Below are 20,022 nucleotides of genomic sequence, written 5' to 3' on the forward strand. Positions count from 1 at the left end.
CCTTCCAGCGTTTAGGACTTACTCTGGCAGGGAGAGGCCCAGTGAATCTGGCCAGTTTCTGGGACTTCCTGAAGCTATTCTGAGTTGTTTACCTTCCTGCTCTTAAAGGAGCTTCCTGCAAAATGGAAGGTTTCAATTCCGGAGGAAACTGTTATACAACATATACACTCACAAGGTGGTAAGTTATAAAGTTATTACCACTTTTGAATTCAGCATCTTTACCCCCCGCCCAAAGCCTTACATTCCTCCTTCTCCTGTCACTCCAGCACTGGGTAATGGTGAAGCTGTCTTCTGTCTTTATAGGTTTATCAGTTTTGGACATTTGTTTTCTTTCTTTTTTTAAATCTAATTTAATTTTTTAATGTGAACTTTTTTGCGTACATGTATGTGTGTGTATATACATATATATGTGTGTGTATACACACACACACACACACACACATACACACACACACATATATATGAACCACATTTTGTACTTGGTGCCTGTGAAAGTCAGAAGTCACCAGATCTTCTGGAAGCTGAGTAAAGGAGATTGTGAACCACCACATAGCTGCTGGGAACTGATTCTGGGTCCTCTTCAAGAACAGCAAGTGCCATCTGTCTAGCCCTGGACATTTCATATAAGTGATATACACTCAATATCCTCTGAAATTTCCTGAAACACGCACTTACACCAAGGTGGCGGCGGCTCACACCTTCAGTCTCAGTACTGGGGAGGCAGAGGCAGGCCTCTGAGTTCAAGGCCAGCTAGTCTTTTGCAACCCATTTGCCCCATCGTCAAGCACGCTGGGATCATAGGTCTGTGCCCACTGAGGCTTTGTGGCTGACCTCTCTCACCAAGGATAATGTTTTCAAGGGCAGCGTTGTAGCTGAAGAGGATTCCTGCACAGCAGGGGTTCCCTTACAGACCCTGGATCAGATACAAACAACACCAAAACAACCTGTTTTCACCGAGCTCCTTTACTAGGTGGGGAAGAAATGTTAAAGTGGCTGCGGTGGTGGCGCACACCTTTAATCCCAGCACTCGAGAGGCAGAGGCAGGCAGATCTCTGTGAGTTCGAGGCCAGGCTGGGCCGACAGCCTCCAAAACAATACAGAGAAACCCTGTCTCGTAAACAAAACAAAACAAAACCCAGAAGAACAGCAGCATATGACCTTGCAGGTGTCATCCGTAAGAGGAGAAAAGGGGGAGGACTGGGTTAGAGTGGGCTAGGACGTGGTGGTAAATGAGGTAGGGGATGAGGGAAAAGGAGAAGGGGAAGGGATGTTGGTCCTGGAGGGACAAAGGACTGCCTCTGGATAGAGAGGGGACAGACTAGGCATATAAGCAAACGACGGTTTATAAAGGTAAACAGGTGTTAGGCTGAAGTATTTAATTTTAATTAGGCATGTTAATTAGGTGAGTGGGGGGGCTTCTGATTGCTGGACTTTGGAGTCTTAAGCGTGCTAGGAAAGCACTCTACCACCAAGGCACACTCCCAGCCTGATACAAAGCTTTTAAAAAGCCCATAGTAGTGACAATCTATCTGATTATGTCTTGTGGTTCAGGTGAAATCATTGTTGCCTTATTTCGATTTCCTTGCCTGTCTCAGAACCTGGAGCTCTTTTACGGGTGGGGGAGGCAGAAAAATCAAAAACTTTTCCATGTGAAGGCAGCTTCACCCAAACATGCCTCGTACCTTTCTGCAGCACAGATTTTTGTCACCTCCAGCTTCAGCACTCCCGGGAGTTTTGCATGGAGTAGTGTCCTGTTTATATGAGGAACTACCTATGTAAAGCAATGACTAAAGCTGGCAAATCAGCCAGGCTACCAGAACAAGTCATGTGTGGCCCCCTTCCCTCCCCCCTCCTCCACATCCTGCATGGCTTTGGGCATGACCGGGTTGGGCTGACAAAGGAATGAAGGAAGATTGGACACGAGACACACACAGAAAAGCTGGGATTGAGTGGTGCTCACTCCGATGGGGTAGAACCGACCACTCATCAACCTGGAACCTTTGCATTCTTATTATGAACTGGGGGAGGGCGTTAGCCAGCCTTGGTAGAAGGCAGGCGAGCAGTCCCAGGTTGTAGTTACCTGGGAGGAGGAAGTTTCGGTTGCTAGTTTTGACATACACTGCCAATATTTGCACTCTGACCAGAGGAAGGCTTTCTCATCCCTCTCAGCCTCACCCTGGGTGAGGGGTGAAGCTTCAGCACCCTCATGGGTCTGAGGCATTGGGGCTTTCATGGCTGGACCCATATTAAGCAATACGCTCAGGACTTCATACTCTACACATTCACTCATGGCTTCTTTCTTTGAGGCAAGGTGTCACGTGGCCCAGGTTGGCCCTTTGCTATGTAGCCAAGGATGTCCTCCTGCCTCTACCTCTGGAGCAGGATTACAGATGTGGACACTGGGGTTCATTTACTCGGTAAAAAAGTTTCTACACCCCAATAAGCCTCTCTGCTGATAGCAATCCAAATCAAACCAAGTCAAACCGAATTCGAAAAAGCCCACATTTAATGGATACAACACTTCCGGAAGGCCTTCTAGTGCCCCAGAGAGGAGACAGAAAAGGGAGACCTGAAAAACCAGAGTCTGTTCTCTGGAGGACAGTTCAAATACCCTGTGGAAGTGGTCTTGAGTATCTCTGGGGGAGGGGCCATCTTTTGGCCGGCTTTCTGAGATGCAGCAGGGTTTGGAGGGAGACAGGGGAGGGGGGCTTGGGTGGACCCTCCACCATAACACCCCAGACTCTTTGGGTTTATGGATGCCAGGGGCTGGGGTGAAGCTTCCACCATCACACTCAGTGCTGGGAATTGAGCCCAGGGCTAGAGCTGCATGCTCAGTGCCATTATAACCTCTTACTTTGGCAATACAAATTCTTACTATGCTACTTTGCCCCTCCCCCACCTCCCCCCAAAAAAGGAAAGAAAAAGACTCCAGCAAAAGGGCAGGGTGCTAAGGATACATATACCTCAGAGGTGTTTGCTTAACATGTCCTGGGTTTGATCGTTACCAAAATAATATAAAATAATAAATATGTAAATAGATGAAGTACTAGTATTTGGGCTGTTGAGATGGGTAAAGGGGTCTGCCACCAAATTTGATGATTTGAGTTTAATCCTGGAAACTCCTTATTGGAAGGAGGGAACCAACTCCTGAAAGTTGTCCTCAGATCTCAGCATGAGGGTGTCCCCTTCTCACAAACAGACAAACAAACAAATAGATAAATAAGGAAAGAAAGAATAATTTAAAAAGAGAGATTTGTGTATAGTAATCTTGTGTCCTGCAGTCTTGTTCACCACATCCCTGAGCTTTCATAGTTACTTTTTGCGTGTGGATATTTTAGAATTTTCTAAGTACAAGGGCATGTGATCTGTGAATAGCTGTAGAGGCAATTTTGCTTTCTTCTTTTCTACCTGGATATATTTTCTGGTTCTGATTGTCCAGGTTCCCATCCCTTTTATCTCTTTAGAGGAAGTGGCTGAGTAGAAACCCTTGTTTGTTCCTGGCCTTACCCACTTAGTGATGCTATCAGCCATGTTTGTTTACAGGCGTCTGGGACCTTGGAGGAAGTTTCCTTTCCTCCCAGTGTGCTGAGCGCTTTGTCCTGGAGTGTCAGTGAATAGGACTGATGCTTTTCCTTTGCCTGGAGAGTTTTGTACCTTTGGAGCATGACTTTAGTTTTCAGGTTCTCCAAGATCCATGACTTGACTTGCACTGCGTAGTTGGCTGTGTTTTCAGTACCAGGCATGGTTTCCCTCTTGCTGAGTAGTCTTAAGTCCAATTAGAGAACTGCCGGTTACCACCAAGGTATGAGTGCCACTAATGTGGCCATAGGGTTACCATGCTGTGTTGGTCATTGTTGTGGTTCGTAGCATCATAGCTGAGTAGGACTATTGGCTGCTTCTCTTCTTTTCAAGCTTTCATGGTACCTTCTGATAGTCCTCAGGGAGGAGGGATTCGGGTTCCAGGTCATGAGCCTCTGAAGCGCATGGTGCCTTCATCAATAGAGACTTACCTTTCACCTCTGGGGCTCACCCCTCCCCTTCTTTTTAAGACAAGGTCTCATGTAGCCTAGGCTAACCTCAAACTTGTTATGTAGCCAAGGATGGTCTTAAACTCCCGATCAACCTGTCCCACCTCCCGGTACTGGGGTTACGGGTGTGCACTCACACACCAGGCTTCTTTGAGAACAGTTTGAGGAAGGGTGTCCTAATAGTAATAGTCCCACCTAGATCTGTGTGCAGCTAGCACAGGAGCCGTGTGTTTTCCACTTTACTACTTTGACTGGAATACTATTACTAAAATACAGATCAAGCTTGCACTGGATAAAAATTTACAGCCAGTCAGTAGTGACAAACCCCCTTTCCTTCAGGCTCAGATTTCTTTCCCCTTGTCAGTCCCACAATACTCATTTCCTTGAAATCGAGGTATCTTCTAGTGACAAGGCTGGTCCTTCTACTTTTCACCAAGATCCTAAAATTTTACATAGTCATCATTATTATTTTGTACTTATTACTATTTTGAGGCAGGGTTTCCCATAGCCCAAGTTGGATTTCCAACTCTTTGTCTAGCTGAGGATGACCTTGAACTCAGTCTGATTTCCTCCACTTCCCAAGTGTAGGGATTACAGGCCAGAAACTTTCTTAAATGTTATTGTATTACTGTCATCATCAGTGCGTGCAGGTGTGTGGGCGTGGGCGTGACGGTTAGAGGACAGCTTTATTGGAGTTGGGCTCTCTGCTTCTGTCTGCTTTCCCAAGGGTTTCTGCTTTATCCACTGAGGCATCTTCTCAGCCAGATATTTATCATTTTTATTTATTTTTGAGACAGGGACTCACTCTGTTGCTCAGGGTAGCTGAGGGCTTACTGTGTAGTTCAAGCTGGCTGACCTTGGACTTTCCAGTTTTCCTGTCTTTAGCTTCCAGAGTGCTGGTATTATAGGCTTGAGCCACCATCCCCGGCCAAAATCCTAAAATGTTTCCTATTTGGAACTTTTATACAAGTTTGCCAATTCCTTTTTTTTTTTTCTCTTTTGGTCTTTTCATGGTTTCTAAAGATGTTATGATATCATAGTATAGTATCATTTTTCACATATATGTTTCTAATGGAATGGGTATCTCTGAGCATAAGTTGCTATTTTGTCATTTTGAAAGATATTACCAAATAAAGAAGCTGAGCAGCCTTCTACTGTCCAAGGGCGCATGTCTCAGCCTGTGGCCCCACAGCCTCCACTGTTAACAACTTGACACTTGCCAATCTGATAAAGGAAACAGTGCTCATTATAGTCTGGATTTGCTATTCTCTGATTACAAGTAAGCATTAGCATTTTAAGTCTAAACAGCTGTTATTTAATTACTTGATTAGATAACAAATACATTTTGGAAACAGACTCCCAGACTAACCTGAAATTCACTATGGGGCCCTCACTGGGAAGCACTACTCCATCATTGAGCTATCTTTTAAATTCCTCCTGAGCAGTTCTTACCCAGTCCACTAAAGAAGCATGACCTGGCTTCTGGCTGAGAGCTGGCGGCCGGATGCAGGGCGTGGCTCGTGGGGAGGCTGAGGCGCTGGACCCCCACTTCAGCCCTCCCTCTTCCCTCTGTGGTCTCTCGGAGCTCCGCCCAGAGCCCGCCTGGAGCTGGCCTTGGGCGGAGCACGTGGGGGAGTGGGCGGAGCCGAGAGCCTGATTTATTCTCGTGCGAGAGGCGCGGACGCAGGAACCCGCGGGTCTCAGCGTCTGTGCTCGTGTCCTTCCTCGCGTGCCGCAGCATGCAGCTCTCCCGTGCGCTGGCTGCGCTGTGCGGCGTGTTGCTTTGCGCCTCCGGTCTCTTTGCCGCGTCCGGTGAGTTTCCCGAGCCTCCCTTTGGGCCTCGCCCCTCTTGCCCGCCGTTCGGAAGTTCTCAGCGGCGCCCTCCCTCCACCTCTACTGTTGACAAACTTGAGCAAAGCCTGCGGGACCCGCGCTGGGGCTGCGCCTGGGTAGGAGAGGCGGACGTGCTCAGTCTCTGCGCACTTTGCGCTGGGGTCTTGGGGCAATGATAGTGGCTTGTGCACTGGGCGGTGACCCTGGACACCCGGTGACAGCCCTGCCTGCCCCAGGGATGTGACTTACGCATAACAAAGGAATCCGCTGCGTCGTGCCTCTTTTTACCGCGTCTGTAAAATGAGGCCACCGAACTGCATTTGCTCTCCAGACCTTCCATTTGGGAAAGTCTAGGACTCCTGTACGGAAACTTCTCCAACCAACGTTCCCCGCAACTCTCCCTAACTCTCCTGGCTGGAGAATCCAATGAACTTTTGCGCCTCACTTGTCGGTGTTTGACTAGATAAGGGGGGGAAGGACCGAGGAGCCCGTTCGAGAGACTGGGTTGTAGGTAGGACTGGTCAGGAACTTAGAAAAGTGCTTCCTCCCACTCGGCTGGCCTTGGCTGTCTGCTTAATCTTCCCTAGCCCTCCTCCCCCGCTCTGAGGTCCCCGGTAGACATATGGGCCTCTTGCAGGATGCTGCTGGGCAGTTCATCTAAAGAAAGTTGTGCCCACGTGGGGGCGGGGTGAGCTCAGGGACTCTTCGAGCAGCCCCCTCCATCGTTTTCTCATGGAAACAGTCGGCTGAGACAGGAGAGACCACGGCTGGACCCAGCTCTGTCGTCCAGCACAGGATCTGACCTCGGGGATGGAGCTGAAGGCTGAGTGCCTCAAGCTTCCACCAACCGGGAACTTGTGGTCCTTCCTCTCAGCTGGAGGATGCTTGGATCTCCTCTGACCCTTTCCACACATCCTCGCCACAACCTGCCCCCTGACCAAATATCCCAGAGGGCACTTCCCAGAGCAGTACCCTGATATCCCGTAGGATTTGTGGAGGCGCTAGGGTCTCCTGGTCTCCCGTGCAGGTGACCAGCCTCAACCAGGACAGTTCCCACACTGGCGGTGGCTGGCCACCATGCACTTTGCTTTCTTCTCTGAACCCCTGGTTTGATTCCAGGTGAGCTGTGAGGAAGGCTGGAAGAAGGGCCTTTGTTGGGACAGGGTGCCTAGGCCTTGGCCATTCTGGAGCTTCCACGTGAGGCTGTGATTGCCCTTCCAGGTCAGAGGGGATTAACCTGCTATTTAAAGCCGGTGACTAATAGTTCTGCTGCAGCGCCTTTGGATCCCCAGGCCCTTGCTGAGGTGGAGCTGTGTGGGCTGGTGCTCGTTAATGGTGTTGCCTGCCGCCAGCTGGGGAGCCTGAGCTCCCTTGGGCCTTGGCTGGGCGACTGTGGGGAGGAGAAGAGATCTCTTAGGTTTGATTGTTGTGCCAGGTTTGGGGTCCGGTCTAGTAGGATGCTAAGGTCCTGCCAAGGACCCCTGTACAGCAGACCTGGGGGCTGTTCATTGGTTGGTGCCAGTGTCAGGGAACTCAGGACAGATGGAAGGAAGCAAGGTGAGCATCTGAGGCAGGGTGCCCGCAGTTCCGTCCTGGATATGGAGATGGGAGGGTTTGCCAGCTGCTTGGAGAGTTGCATATAGTCTTTCAGATCACAGGCCGGGTGAGCTCAGCCCCACCCCACCCCTCCTGTGTTCTCCATCCTGGTGGACAGTGTACATCTGTCACCTACAGCTCTCCAAAAACTCTGGTGTCCCTTCCAGCCTTCCCCCAACTCCTCAGTCCAGTGCTCCTGTTCCCTTTGCCCTAATGTGCTTTCCCGCCATTCAACCTGTGGGCGTCATCTGCTGGAGCCAGACCTCCTACTCTTCAGGGGCCTAGCAGCCTACTCGTGGGGTTTTCAGCCTTCCTCCTTTCAATCTTGGATCTGTGTTGGGGGGTAGAGACAGACAGACAGACAGACAGACAGACAGACAGACAGAGACACTGACTCAAGCCAATTCTGGGGAGTCTTAAGGAAGTTTAAAAAGCTATCTACTTACTGATGGCAGCATACGGTCTAAACAAGCCTGTCACTCTTAACCTGTGAGCCTGGCCTAGGTTCAGTCACATCCGAACTGACATGCCATGTTCTCAGTGAATCTGCTTCTCTCTAGAATGTTAGTTTTTTTTTTTGTTTGTTTGTTTTTTTTGGTTTTTCGAGACAGGGTTTCTCTGTGGCTTTGGAAGCTGTCCTGGAACTAGCTCTTGTAGACCAGGCTGGCCTCGAACTCAGAGAGATCCGCCTGCCTCTGCCTCCCGAGTGCTGGGATTAAAGGCGTGCGCCACCAACGCTCGGCTAGAATGTTAGTTTTGTTAGTTTCCCATTTGACAGCTCGTCATCCTTTTCATTCTGTCTTTAAAAAAACGTTTGCGTTATTGTCTGTGTCTGTGTGTGAGCCCGAGTGTGTTACATGTGCACCACCTGCCCGCAGGGGCCCACAGCGTTTGGAAGAGGACACCAGTCCCCCGAAACAGAAGTTATAATGATTGTGAGCCACCACGTGGGTGTTGGGAACCGAACCAGGGTTTTCTGCCAGAGCAGTAAGTGCTCCTAGTCTCTCATCCATCCCTCCAGCTCCCCGCTTTAGTTTTTAAGATTTGTTTTACTTTTTTAAAATGATGTACAGCTGTCGCTGTGCACGTGAGAACAGGTGTCTGAGAAGGCTGCGGGCGTTGGAGCCCCCTGGAACTGGGGTTAGAGGCAGTTGTGAGTTCCCCCTGGAACTGGGGTTAGAGGCAGTTGTGAGCTCCCTGTTTGTGGGTACTGGGATCCAAAGCCCAGTTCTCCATAAAATCAGCAAGTGCTCTTAGCCTGAGCTGTTTCTGTAGCCCGTGTTTTCCTTTTTCGGTAGTGCTGGGGATTGAACCCGGGGCCTTGCACATGCTAGGCAAGAGCTCTGCCATTGCGTTTTCTCCCCAGCCCCTGGCTTCTTGAGGCTAGGCTAACAGCTAACTCCTGTCTCCAAGTGTTTACCGAGCGATCACGTCTGGACTGTTGTTGTTGCAGGTGACTTCTGTGACTCCAGCCTGTGCCTGAATGGTGGGACCTGCCTGATGGGCCAAGACAGTGACATCTGCCTCTGTCCCGAGGGCTTCACGGGCCTTGTGTGCAACGAGACTGAGAAAGGTACCTGCTTCCAGTGGCCTGCCTCCCCTGACTCTTCCCGACGGGTAGCTCTTGTTCCAGTAGAAACTCCCAGCTATTTGGAAAAGCCAGTGCTGCCAGTATTTGAGCAAATTCATCTTCTTGGCAACTCTCTTAGGTCCAGGATGACTGGGTAGGGAAGAAAAGGGACTGATTGGGATGGATCAGATGAGGCTGGTCACATGCTGCCCTTGGGACTGTCCCCAGCCCTTTTCTGACTACCCTCCCATCTCCTCTGCCTCCTCGCTTCCAGGACCCTGCTTCCCAAACCCTTGCTACAATGACGCTAAATGCCAAGTGACTGAGGACACACATCGAGGAGACATCTTCACTCAGTACATCTGCCAGTGCCCCCTGGGCTACTCGGGCACCCACTGTGAGATCAGTGAGTACCAGGGGTCTGCAGCTGGGCACAGGCACTTGTGGCGAGCCTTCCTCTATGGAGGCTGAGGAATGGGCAGAGTGGCCCTGAGGATCCTGTTGGCCTGTACCAGGCTTAAGGTCTGGCTTTCTCTCCTGGGACTTCAGGTCAGGGCTGGTGTCACTGCAGGGGAATTAGAGTGTGGTGACCCTAAGGCCAAGGGAATGCCACTTCCCAAGTCCCTGAGTCAGAGACACACAGTGTCAGAGTTAAATCTCGGGACTTTCTTGCCAGTGAAAGGAAACAGACGTGCTCTTTATCTTGGAGCCCAAGGCTCAGTGAATCGGGTTTGGGCCCCGTGGTGTTCTCGCAGGGGTCAGGGAGGAGGGGGAGGTCTAGGCAGGCTGGGTTGCCCAGTGCCATAGAAAGGCTAGAGGCCTGGCATAGGGAGGAGCTGACCCTGTCTGACCTGTTTGCCTGTCCCCTGGGCCCCAGAGTGGCCTGGGTGAGTGCCAGTTAACATTGCTGGCAGTAGTTCTCCATGCTGCCCCCAACTCTGCTCCAAGCATACCAGGGCCTTTCCTAGCCTCTCTGTCACATGGGAAGGGCTGTGTCCAGGCAAGGGGAGGGAGGAAGGGGTGGAGAGTGCGTGCGTGCGTGCGTGTGTGTGTGGTGGGGGTTGTTTACAGCTATCCAGGTCAGCCAGTGGACATCCTGTGGGGGAGGGGGCAGGTGGCTTCTTCCCCCTCCTTCAGGCAGGTGTCTTGTTGGACTCTGAGGTCTACTGACCTGTATAAGGCCATCTGTATGGGGGCCCCATTATGGGGGAATGTGGGCAGAGTGCCTGGGGTGCCCCTGACTTAGGAGGAGACAGCAAAGGCCTGGTCTTGACTGAAGTAAAGCCAGATGAGTTTGAGATCCTTAGCGGGGAGAATGGGGAAGCTCTGGGTTGCTAAGGCAGATGGAGGCCTGGGTGGAGCCAGGTAAGCCTACTAATTACTGGGTGGGAGCTGAGCTAACCATGGTGTACCTGTGTGGGAATTAGCTGTGGAGCTTTCTCTGGCTCCCAGGTCTAGAGTTGGCTCTAGGCCTGATGGTGGCAGCTAGAGCAGAGAGGGATAGGTGGTGTGCACATAGGCTGCAGGGATGAGGGGCACAGGGGACCTCATACTCCCTTGGTTTTTTGTTTGTTTGTTTTTCTAGACAGGGTTTTGCGGTGGCTTTGGAGGCTGTTTGGAACTAGCTCTTGTAGACCAGGCTGGCCTGGAACTCATAGAGATCCGCCTGCCTCTGCCTCCCTGGTGCTGGGATTAAAGGAGTGAGCCACTAATGCCCCCTTCCCTTGTTTATTACATTGTTTTGGTGCTGCACCTTTGGGTCCCTTGGGTGTGGATATGGGAGACCCATCAGCAGGCTAACCTGGCCCAGATCTAGGGTGTCCAGCCCCATTTGTTACCTAACCTTCTCTGTAAGATAGGTAGAACCTTGCTGGAGTTCTGTAGGTTGTCCCTGGGTTCCCCTGGCAGCAGAAGCCTGGGCATCCACTGTGGGTATCCAGAGGGATGGAAAGGCCCTCTTGCCAGCAGGCTTGATCACTGCCCCTAGTTTCTGGTGTCATGCCGACGGTGATGCAGAGGAGATGTGACTGTGGCTGCGGACACGCTCACTAGTGGGTGGTTGGGGGTGCAAAGGATGTAGAAGAAGGCAGAGTGGTGTTCATCCTCTCCCCAGAAAGTGCTGGGGAGATTGTAGGGAGTACCACGTAGAGTCAGGAGATTGTAGGGAGTACCACGTAGAGTCAGGAGATTGTAGGGAGTACCACGTAGAGTCAGGAGATTGTAGGGAGTACCACGTAGAGTCAGGAGATTGTAGGGAGTACCACGTAGAGTCAGGTGTGATGCCCAAAGCCTGTGATTGGTGCAAGTCTAAGGCTAGCGTGGGCAGCTGAGAGAGGCCCTGTCTCCATAAGGACTAGGGATGCAGCTCAGTGGTAGGGCCCTTGCCCAGCATACTCAGGTTTAATCTCTAGTGCCATACACACTGAGAAGATGAAGAGAAGACATCTTCAAAAGGTGTGGGGTACCTTTGCTGTTTGCTGTTGTCCAAGGCACCTTCTCTCCCGAAGCCACACCTCCTGGGCAAGCCATAGCCGAGGTGCTGAAGAAGAAGTTACTACCAGTGAGTCAGACCATCTACTACGACCTGGAAGGAGACTACCTGTCCACCACAGCTGTCCCCACCCCGGTCCCCAACCCTGGTCTTTCCAACAGTCTAGCCTCCAGTGAGTCACCTCTGCTGACCCCTTCTGTCCTGTGCCATTACTCTCCCACTCGGTGTCGGTGTCCCTCGGTGTTACCTGTCCTGAGTGAGGGTCTGAGGTTCTCTCTGTCTCCAGGTCCTCATCAGAGGTCATGCTTTGTTCTCCCTCTTGTCCTGTGGTCGAAGCTGGGCTCTGGAATGTTGGTTTAGGTACCTGATGGTCGCTCTGTCCCTACAGGCTGTACCACAAAGCTGGGCATGGAAGGGGGCGCCATTGCTAACTCACAGATCTCCGCCTCGTCTGTGTACGTGAGTTTCCTGGGCGTTCAGCGCTGGGGCCCGGAACTGGCTCGTCTGCACCGCTCAGGGCTGGTCAATGCATGGACAGCCAGCGATTACGACAGCAAGCCCTGGATCCAGGTAAGAAGACCCCGGGCAGAGTGATTGGGAAGATGAGAGGTGAATGGGGCTTCACTGGGGCCTCAGAACCTGATCCATGCAGGATGATAGGTGACCACGGGTGACGTGTCTGTATGTGGAGGGCTAGCCTCGGGCCTGGAGCGGGTGGGCAGAGGATGAGGAGAGATGGTCTTCTTTGATGACGGGGCTTGGGTACTACCCACAGGCCTGGGGGCGGGTCTCAGGAGCTAGCCAGTTGGATTTTAAGGGGAAGAACTGGAAGATGAGGGGACTTTTGCCTTTCTTATCCGGGGTCCAGGTGAACCTCCTGCGGAAGATGCTGGTGTCCGGGGTGATTACGCAGGGTGCCAGCCGCGCAGGGAAGGCAGAATACCTAAAGACCTTCAAGGTGGCTTATAGCCTCGACGGACGCAAGTTCGAGTTTATCCAGAATGCGAGCGGATCTGGAGAGAAGGTGGGCCTAGAGAGGGGCTACTGGAGTCAACACCCCTAAGAGTCTAGCACTGAGAAGCAATCTGAGCGATAGGGCTGAGGCGAGTCAGTATCTAGAAATGGTCAGGCCCAGATTGTGTTCATGTTCTCTGGTTACAGAGGTTATCATGTGATAGTAGTGCCATGAGCTGGTTAAGTGTTGTGGGGCTGGGCTTCATTGCAGACTTTTTTCAGGGCTACAGTATACAGTCGTGCTGGTAAAATTACCAAGTATACAGATTCTGTACAGGTCCGTGTTTCCGTCTGTCAGAAAATTATTACCATAAAGCCCTTTGAGAACGTACACGGAAGCGCTCTAGTTAGCCCTGTGTGAGCAGGGCTTAGGCCTGGGGCCTGTGATGACCAAGGGAGGTGTGACAAGGACATATCTTAGAGGCTGTGGAGTGGCAAAGCCAGGGTCGCAGGCTGGGTCTGTGTGGACTCTGTCCTTCCAGACTTACGCTGGCCTCTCGGGCCTGAAGAGGAATAGGCCCAGGAGCGGGCTGGCAAACCCGCTTCCTTCTCCAGTCCTACCCCTTCCCTTCTAGGAGTTTTTGGGGAACGTTGACAACAGCGGCCTGAAGGTTAACATGTTCAGTCCCCCTCTGGAGGTACAGTACATCAGGCTGTACCCTGTCACGTGCTACCGGGCCTGCACCCTTCGCTTCGAGCTCCTGGGCTGTGAGTTGAATGGTGAGTGCTGACTTTGTGAGCTGCTCAGGGGCCCACAGAGTCCTGCCGAGGTATCCCCGCTGTGGGCTGTCTGCCATCCCATTGCTCTGGGCATTGCGGATGGGCCTTTCCCTCCTCAGTGTTTCTGTTTACTTCGTTTCCTGGTGCTTCTAGAACAGGCAGCGACTTCCACGATTGCAGGGAATTGCTTTCTTTGTTGCTGTGTTTCCAGGGCCTCAAACACGTGGGTGCTTAGTAAATCTTTGATGAGGGGCGAACGAATGACTGAATGAGTGTATTATTCATCTGAGATACCCAGATGGGAGGTATAAGCATAGTACTTTCCCTTCAGGCATCTGCCACCTTCGTTGAGCAGTCATGCAGGCGCTTCAGACGCCAAAGTGGGTCCAAAAAGGGACAGGTTGCGGCTGATCCAGGGAGATCACCCTCTGAAGAGGTCGAGCTGACCCGAATTGCCATCTAGTTCAGGACCTCTTGTCTCTTGAGACCTGTTTCTCTGTGCAGCCACAGTGCCATCTGCTGGTCACCCGGGGTAACTATATATAGCGCTGGCTCTGCTGGGCTGCAGAGCTCATCATCTTTATAGACCTGCTGGCATGCCTCTTTTCCCTATTAGTGGCACTGTTTCCTGTTACCTCATTTTAGATACCACCCAGTACCACGCAGACTGAATTCTGCTTCTCAGTTTTTTTTTTTGTTTTTTTTTCCCTCTTTCCCAAGTGCTAGCAACTCAGGGTTTTGTGAATGCAGGCACACACACAGTCCACCACGGAACTATGCTCAAGCCGTGGCCTTTGTTCTGTTTTGCTTTTTGAGACAGGGTCTCGTTACATAGCCCCGGCTGTCCTGGAACTCACTCTGTAGACCAGGCTGGCCTCGAACTCACAGAGATCCGCCTGCCTCTGCCTCCCGAGTGCTGGGATTAAAGGCGTGCGCCGCCAACGCCCACCCCCCTCCCCCCAGTATGGATTTAAGCTAGTATGCTTCTATGACCATAGGAAGTCAGACTTGGCCACCTGTCCTCGAGAAGCCATTGAAACAGCCAAATCAATAGTAAAAAGTGGGAGGAGATTGATTCAGTGGCCGTGTGAGGGACGATGGACGGATATCCAGTGATCCCCTCAGGTTCGCTTTTTTTTTTTTGGGATCCGGAGTGAGTTTAAAGTTTAAACAGGGCCAGGGACATGCACGTCTAAGCACTCGCCACCGTTTGCTGACTCCTCGTTCTCTGGGCTTCGGTCTCATTCTGGTCTGACAAGCCAGTAGGCTGTGTAAAGCCTTTTTTAGGGAGGCACGCTCCCCCCACTCCCTTTTCTTCCCCCGGCATGGGATTCCTGGGGGAGCTTGCATTTCTGGGGGCCATTGTTTCAGAGGTCTGGTATCCAGGTGGGGAGACCTGTGTTTCTTCAGAATACCGTCTCTTCCAGGAAGGTTATCCCTCTCCGGGCCGGCGCCTTTTGCCTTATGTGATGTAGTGTCTGGCAAAGGATGGGGCCGTGGCCGGCCTGAGCCCTTTGGGTCTCGCAGTTGACAGGGTAGTGAAGCCGTGAGTCGTTTGGGGCTCACAGTGGGGCAAGCCCAGCCTCCCACCAGTCAGCAGACAGTGTCCTTGGCTTTCCTCCAGGCCTGGCCCACCTTCCTCTGTGACCCAGCCTGTCGGTGGGGGTGGGGCGCCTCACTTGATGCATGTGGGGTGTGTGCCTGTGCGCTGTACATGTGGGTGGGGTGAGGTCCAGGTGTCCTGGGGACCCACAAGGCTCCCCACAGCAGGGTGAGTATTTTTAGCAGACAGTATCTTTGGTGACGTGACTTTAATTTAGACATTTCCTAGGTTTCCCCTGAATGCCTAGATTTAAGGAACAACACAAGTGAGACTTGCATTCTCTCAAGGGAGTCTAGGTGAGATGAACAGATAAAAGGAAGGTCAGGAGCTGGGCAAGATGGCCCAGTGGTTACAGCACCTGCTGCTTTTCTGGAGGACCTGGGTTTGGTTCCTGGCACCTTCATCAGGTGGCTCACACCGTCCGTCCAGTTCTGGTGGATCCAGCGCTCTCTGCTGGCCTCCCTGGGTACTGCACACATGCTGTGTGTACACATACACTCACGCACACACACTGATAAATAGATAAATACGGTGCTTATACATACCCTCAGGTACACATAACCAACGAATAAGTAAATAAATAAAACAAGGGGAAAGGTCAGCTAGCAGCAAGAACTCTGGAGGAGGTGGTGGTGGTGGTGATGGGGGCAGTGTGGGGATTCTTCAGCTGGAGAGCCAGTCTCAGGGAGATCTTAGAATGTTCTAGATGGAGAATTACAAGGACAAAGGTGGGGCTTGTTGGAGGATAAAAGAAACGCAGGGGCTAGATGCTCTGTGTACAGGGACTTGGAGAATGGTGAGCTCCATGGGCCAGTGTTTCAGCAGCACCTTCTGTCTCTACCCTGGACAGTTTTTAATTTCACATTTCCAGTGCTGATGACTGAAGCCAGGGCAGACACTCCGCTACTGAGCTACACCCCGGAGTCGCTCTCTTTAATTTCTCTGAGACAGGGTCTTGCTACATAGCCCAGGTTGGCCTAATCTTGCAACTCTTCTTCCTCAGCTTGACAAGTGCTATGGTCACAGGAGTGCACACCGCACCTGACTTGCTCGTGCTTGTTAGATCACCTGTGCTCTCTGAGGAGAGCTGCAGAGGAAGAGGCTGGCTCGGGGAGAGGCAAGGGCTTCTGCAGTTCCCGTGTCCATAATCTGCAGTCTGCTTCCAGGAGGCCCTGGACACGGGTGGTTTGTACAGGGTACAAATGCGTGGTCTCTGCAAAGCAACGCTGGGCAGTGGCCACCTCAGAATGTCCCTGTCCTGGACCCAAAGGATGAATGAGCTCACAGCCCGGGAACCTCTGTGGAAGCAGGTTGATGACTCCCTGGCCTCTGCCTTCTGTAGGGAATAGCTCAGCAGTCACCTTCAGCCTGATGGGGTGGAAAGTGACAGGCAGGCATCTGAGGGACAGTGAGGGAACGGACTTCCCACATGGAAGTGCGGCTCTTCAGTGCCCATGCCTCACTCTTCAGCTCCTTAGGTTGTGGGGTGGGGAGGTGGCCAGGTGTGAGAGACACGTTATCCTCCCGGGAGTTCACTTCCTGCTCAACTTTTACCTGTTCAGCCATTCCCGAGAGTGACCCTGGGGGCCGAGCAGGGAAACAAAGGCCACTGTCTGAGTATACGCAGCAGCAACCGGAAATGCTGGGGTGTGCCGGGGCCTTCCACTGGATCTTAAGGAGTGCTTTTGGGAAGGACACAGAAGCAGCCCCAAACTCCTCCCCAGCTGTTCGAGGGTAGGAGTGTTTGCTACACGTGGCTGGATGGCCCCATACGGGGCTTCACGGGTCTAGCGTGAGGGATGTGTGTGAATGCGGGCACAGTGGGCAATGTCTCTCCGCCTCAAGTTGCCCGTGTATAGAATGAGGTTGTTGGTCGCTCCTTGGTCGGTGTGTTCTGTGTCGGAAGTAAATCCATGATGTCAGGAAGCGCACAGGCGTGTGAGGTGTCTTGACTCACCTGTGTTCAGAGAGAAAAGAGGGAGTGCTGTGAGTCCAGCCAGGTCAGGAGGTGTAGGTGAGGATCAAGGTCGTCCTCGACTGCAAAGCGAGTTTAAGCCAGCCCGGGCTGTACGAAATACTGTCTCAAAAACCAAAGCAAACCCAGACTAGACCAAATGAACGGTGCTAAGGAACCACAGCCCTTTCTCCTTTATTGTCTGTACCTACACATGCTGGTGACAGTCCCTTTCGCCCACAGGATGTTCTGAGCCCCTGGGCCTGAAGAATAACTCGATTCCCGACAACCAGATGACAGCTTCCAGCAGCTACAAGACTTGGAACCTGCGTGCCTTTGGCTGGTACCCCCACTATGCGCGGCTGGACATGCAGGGCAAGATCAACGCTTGGACTGCCCAGAGCAACACCAACAGGGAGTGGCTGCAGGTGGGAGTGGGCGGGGCTTGTGACCTGCTCAGCCCAGCCTCCTGCTCTGAAAGGGATTTCCCCAAAAGCCTAGATTTTCTTTGCTTTTTCTCTTTTTAACTCCCATGCTTCCCTGTTTCTCTTGATCCTGCTTCCACCAAGGCCCCAAGGGAAAAAGGGTGTGAATGCACACACACGCACGCACGCACGCACGCTCACACGCTCGCTCACTCACTCTTGGGGGTAGCTCCGTTCCTATCAGCTGCCACATGTTTGGCAGGGCTTACCAGTGGACAGTGGGGCAGGATGGCAGAGACCTCACCGCTTGAGCAAAGCACTCGGTGTAACTGGGAAATCTCAGAGAGGGTGGAAAACCAGAGGTAAGGGTTACAGATGAGGAAACTGAGTCCTGGCAGATTGTGTGGAGCTCACCTCCTGGCTGGGAGCGAACTGGGCTTGTAGCTTGGATCTGGGTACTGTGTGTCCAGGGGTTAGGATGGTCAGGGCCGGGGACAAACACTTGACTGCAGGTGGGGTGCTCAGTCGGACTTGGAGTTATTAGGAGCCACGTGCTCTTGGGCTCTGTCTCAGGACCGCATCAGACTGCAGCCCCCGGCAGGTTTCAGAAGCAGTTCCCGCGCCTTGCAGGCTGTGGCCTCTCAGCCTGTTCATCAGACCCCAGTACATGTCTGAGGCATGAGCTGCCAGAGTTGGCCAGGGCCTGGACCTCTGAAACACGCTTCACTGAGTTTTATTGGCGTTAAACTGGAGTGCTGGAGTTCCATGTGTCGAAGTGCACTTTTATACATTTATGCGCTTTTACATACTCGGACCATTGCATTTGTGTGTTAGAACCCAGGCTTGGGTATGATAGACCAGTGCTCTGCCGCTGAACTATATCCCCTTTTGATAATTTGAGGTAACAGGGTGTGGCTATTTAGCCCAGGCTGGCCTTCAGCTCCTTCCTCAGCTTTCCAAGTGCTAGGGTTACAGGTGGGCATCACCATACATGGCTTTATGTTCATTTTATAGGTGAATGTCTCACTTAGGGTTACTATTGCTGCAATGAAACATCACGACCAAAAAGCAAGTTGGGGTTTATTTGGCTGATACTTCCATAGTGGAAGGAAGTCAGGACAGGAACTCAAACAGGGCTGGAACCTGGAGGCAGGAGCTGATGCAGAGGCCATGGAGGGGTGCTGCTTACTGACTTGCTCTCCATGGCTTGCACAGCCTGCTTTCTTATAGAACTCAGGACCACTGGCCCAGGGATGGCATCACCCGCAATGGGCTGGGCCCTCCCCACATCAGTCACTAATTAAGAAAATGTCTTAACAGCTGGATTTTATAGAGGCATTTTCTCAACTGAGGTTCCCTCCTGTCAGGTGACTAGCTGAGTCACGTTGTCGTAAGACTAGCCAGCACAAGGAGGAAACAGGCTAACAGGTCCTTACCCCTTCCTGACGAGGCTCCAAGCTAGAACAGTGTTTTTCCACAGGTTGACCTGGGCACTCAGAGGCAGGTGACAGGAATCATCACGCAGGGGGCCCGTGACTTCGGGCAGATCCAGTATGTGGCATCCTACAAGGTGGCCCACAGCAATGACGGTGTGCATTGGACCATGTATGAGGAGCAAGGGACGGACAAGGTGGGTGTCCTGTGTAGCCGCAGTCCCTGGGACACTGCAGGGCTCTGAGGGGTGGGGAGACGGCCTCACTGTGGGGGCTCCTGACACGCCAATCGTTTCCAGGTCTTCCGTGGCAACTCGGACAACAACTCGCACAAGAAGAATGTTTTTGAGGCGCCCTTCATGGCTCGCTATGTGCGCGTCCTTCCCGTGTCCTGGCACAGGCGCATCACCCTGCGCCTCGAGCTGCTGGGCTGTTAGTCCTCGGTCCTTCCGGCCCAAGCGACGGGAGAGCCAGCCAGCGGCCGAGGCCGCCTCCCCTGCCTCCCGGGCCGGCTGCCTTCTCAGCCCTCCTCCTCCTCGGACTGGGGCTGGAGGCGGGAAGGGGGACAGGGTACCAGACTTGCCGCTCACCTTTGCCTTGCCCTGCCTGCCGCCTCCACAGGCCTCCTGCCAGCCCCTTTTCTCAGGCATTCTGGGGAGTCGGATGGGTCTGAGGTGAATAGGGAAGAAGGCTAAAGTGCGGGTATGTGGACTCCATCCCTACCGACTGCTCCAAGTCCTAACCCCCCTGCCAGGGGGGCTGACTCAAGACTAAAGTAGAGGGACCTCCGGTTTCCTGCCCCCCTCTCTGCACACCACACATTCCCCCCATGTTCCATTCCAGGCCTCCGGGAAGAGGAGGCCCATGCCTGCTTGCCACCCCTTGGGTCACCAGACCCTGCCTCTTATCTGAGATGCCTCTTGACCCTTGCTCTGGAGCCCCAGATGACAAGGGGACTGGCGGGATGGGAGAGCAGGTGGGCACTGGCTGGCTGGCTGGCTGGCTTTGGGGCCTCTGCTGGCTTGCTGCTCAGGTTAATAGGCAGACTCCAAAATACACTGTGTTCTCCCCTGGAGCCTCGGTGCTGCTTCATTGCCTTGTCCCCGCCAGACTGCTGCTCTCTGCCCCCCCCCCCCATTGCCCCGTCCTCCAGTGCCCAGTACTCTTCTGTCTCTTGCCAGGCTGAAAATAGCATAAGAGCAGGAGCTGGAGCCTGGGTGTGGGGTGGGGTTAGGAGTAGGCTTCTCTCCTCCAACCCTGAGTCACATCTTCCCGTCTCTACCTCCTTACTGCTCTGGGTCTGGCCTGCAGCTGCCACTTGGTGAAGGGCGGGAGGGGGGGTGGGGGTGGGGGGA

General features: G+C 52.7%; 1 protein-coding gene across 3 annotated transcripts; it reads left to right on the plus strand.

Moving 5' to 3' along the window:
- The first annotated feature begins 5,686 nt into the window (after window positions 1-5,686).
- Mfge8 (milk fat globule EGF and factor V/VIII domain containing) lies at window positions 5,687-19,742 on the plus strand. Of its 3 annotated transcripts, none has more exons than XM_013118975.3 (10): window positions 5,687-5,840; window positions 8,911-9,030; window positions 9,302-9,433; window positions 11,517-11,690; window positions 11,907-12,088; window positions 12,387-12,542; window positions 13,108-13,252; window positions 17,053-17,237; window positions 18,715-18,864; window positions 18,967-19,742. In XM_013118975.3, exons 1-10 carry the CDS (start codon window positions 5,768-5,770, stop codon window positions 19,102-19,104), a joined length of 1,455 nt encoding a protein of 484 aa, XP_012974429.1. In that variant the 5' UTR covers window positions 5,687-5,767; the 3' UTR covers window positions 19,105-19,742. The 3 variants fall into 3 exon arrangements, with proteins under 3 accessions (XP_012974429.1, XP_021087304.1, XP_005077840.1); XM_021231645.2 differs by having other exon boundaries at window positions 11,535-11,690; XM_005077783.4 differs by lacking the exon at window positions 11,517-11,690.
- Window positions 19,743-20,022: the final 280 nt, after the last annotated feature.

This window comes from Mesocricetus auratus, unplaced genomic scaffold (assembly GCF_017639785.1).
Source record: "Mesocricetus auratus isolate SY011 unplaced genomic scaffold, BCM_Maur_2.0 Super-Scaffold_4256, whole genome shotgun sequence".
Taxonomy (NCBI): Eukaryota; Metazoa; Chordata; class Mammalia; order Rodentia; family Cricetidae; genus Mesocricetus; species Mesocricetus auratus.

Excerpts from the sequence above, each read along its gene's own strand:
- Mfge8 (XM_013118975.3), top strand. The coding sequence starts at position 5,768 with ATGCAGCTCTCCCGTGCGCTGGCTGCGCTGTGCGGCGTGTTGCTTTGC. Across the intron at positions 11,691-11,906 it reads TTCCAACAGTCTAGCCTCCA|GCTGTACCACAAAGCTGGGC; the intron begins GTGAGTCACCTC and ends CTGTCCCTACAG. Across the intron at positions 17,238-18,714 it reads CCAACAGGGAGTGGCTGCAG|GTTGACCTGGGCACTCAGAG; the intron begins GTGGGAGTGGGC and ends GTTTTTCCACAG.